Here is a 1,551-nt window from a genome sequence, read left to right as displayed (position 1 = left end):
AATCTCTTTTTCCAAAAATCAACAATCCTAAAAAAAGACCCTTTCCCTCCAAAAAAAAAAAAAACTCTCACACACCTCCCACATCTTCAAATTCTCAATTTCCCAAGCTACAAGGTACCAAAATTTCCCAAAAGAATCAGCCTTCCATCGACCACCGATCCTCAATCACCAGAAATCTCCAAATTCAAACATCTGAAAATTTTCAATTTCCCAAACTCCAAGGTACCAAAATTTCCCAAAAAAATCAGCCTTCCATGGACCATCGATCCTCAATCACCAGAAATACCATTCCCCGACACGACCTCTCCATCAACTCACTTAGCTTCCGGTAAATTAGTCGCCATAACCCTGAACCCATTATGATCCGCCACATAATGTACTTGCTGTAGAACGCCGTTCGGATCGATATAACTATAAGCGCCCCTCGTCGTCCCGTCCAAAGATCTGGACTCGGTTTTCGCGCTCGAATCCCCTGTGTAAGCGTAATCGTACTGCCCCAGAGAGTCTTGAGTGTGATGAAGTGCGCTGTGCAGTAATCTGTACGGCAGAACCGGAAGTACGTAGGGAGCAGGCACTGTAACTGGCCCCTGGATACTTCGCAGCGACACAACCTTGCCTAGTTTCAACGAATTCCCCTGCGGAGGCTGTCCTTCGTTCTTCTCTCGTTCTACAAGTTGATTCGACGAAATTGTACTCGTTTGCGGTGGTATCCTTGAGAGACTCGGGTCTGGTTTAGGCACGTCGATCCTTGCCGCCTCGGACGGAAGAAGGAGGAATGGATTCTTGGTAGAAGGCTGAAAGAAATCGGCGGTTTTAGCGGTTTCTGCGTTTTCTGAGGAGTAACTGGAGGTCTTGACGAGTCTCTCTGAAATTATACACTGTGTCGTTTTTCTTATTTGTTTTTTTATCGATGGTTCGTGTTGTGTCAACTCAAGCAAGGTTGTTAGCGACAGTTTGAAAATTTAGCGTATGAAATTATATTTGGTTCTTTGGATTATACTGGTTTGTTGATTAATTTGGTTTAAATACCCATTTGATAATTTTTCAGCGAATGGTAAATTTGATGGAAAAATCAATTGACTGAGAAGTTATTGAAAATTTAAGAAACTAATGCCAAATTTTGTGAAAAAGTAATAACAATTTTTCAATAAATGTCGAATTTGATGAAAAAATCAAATGATTGAGAAATTATCGGAGATTTGAAAAAGCAATAGCAAATTTTGGTGAAGAAATAATTACAATTTTTCACCAAATAACGAATGTAATGAAAACATCAATTGTTTGAGAGATTACTGAAGATTTAGAACACCAATGCCAAATTTTGGTGAAGAAGTAATAATAATTTTTCACCGAATAACGAATGTAATAAAAAAAATCAAATTATCGAGAAGTTTCTTGAAGATTTAAGAAAGCACATAGACAGCGAAGTGATCGTTTAATTAAACAATTAGTTGCTCAAGTAAATTGAAATCGAGGGTTACATCGAAGCAACGTTTCAAAAATATTTTCACTAGAAAAAATACAAAAGTATCTGATTTTTATTAATCACTA

General features: G+C 38.2%; 1 protein-coding gene across 1 annotated transcript in view; it reads right to left on the bottom strand.

Moving 5' to 3' along the window:
- Nucleotides 1–314: 314 nt before the first annotated feature.
- The window catches only part of LOC108576310, a 41,197-nt gene continuing 39,960 nt past the window's right edge, over nt 315–1,551 (bottom strand). Inside the window, exon 4 of the mRNA XM_017939271.1 lies at nt 315–794. Coding sequence (XP_017794760.1) covers nt 315–794 — 480 coding nt within the window. The remainder of the gene's footprint in view (nt 795–1,551) is intronic.

This window comes from Habropoda laboriosa, unplaced genomic scaffold (assembly GCF_001263275.1).
Source record: "Habropoda laboriosa isolate 0110345459 unplaced genomic scaffold, ASM126327v1 scaffold387, whole genome shotgun sequence".
NCBI lineage: Eukaryota > Metazoa > Arthropoda > Insecta > Hymenoptera > Apidae > Habropoda > Habropoda laboriosa.
This window is presented reverse-complemented; position numbering and strand designations above follow the sequence as displayed.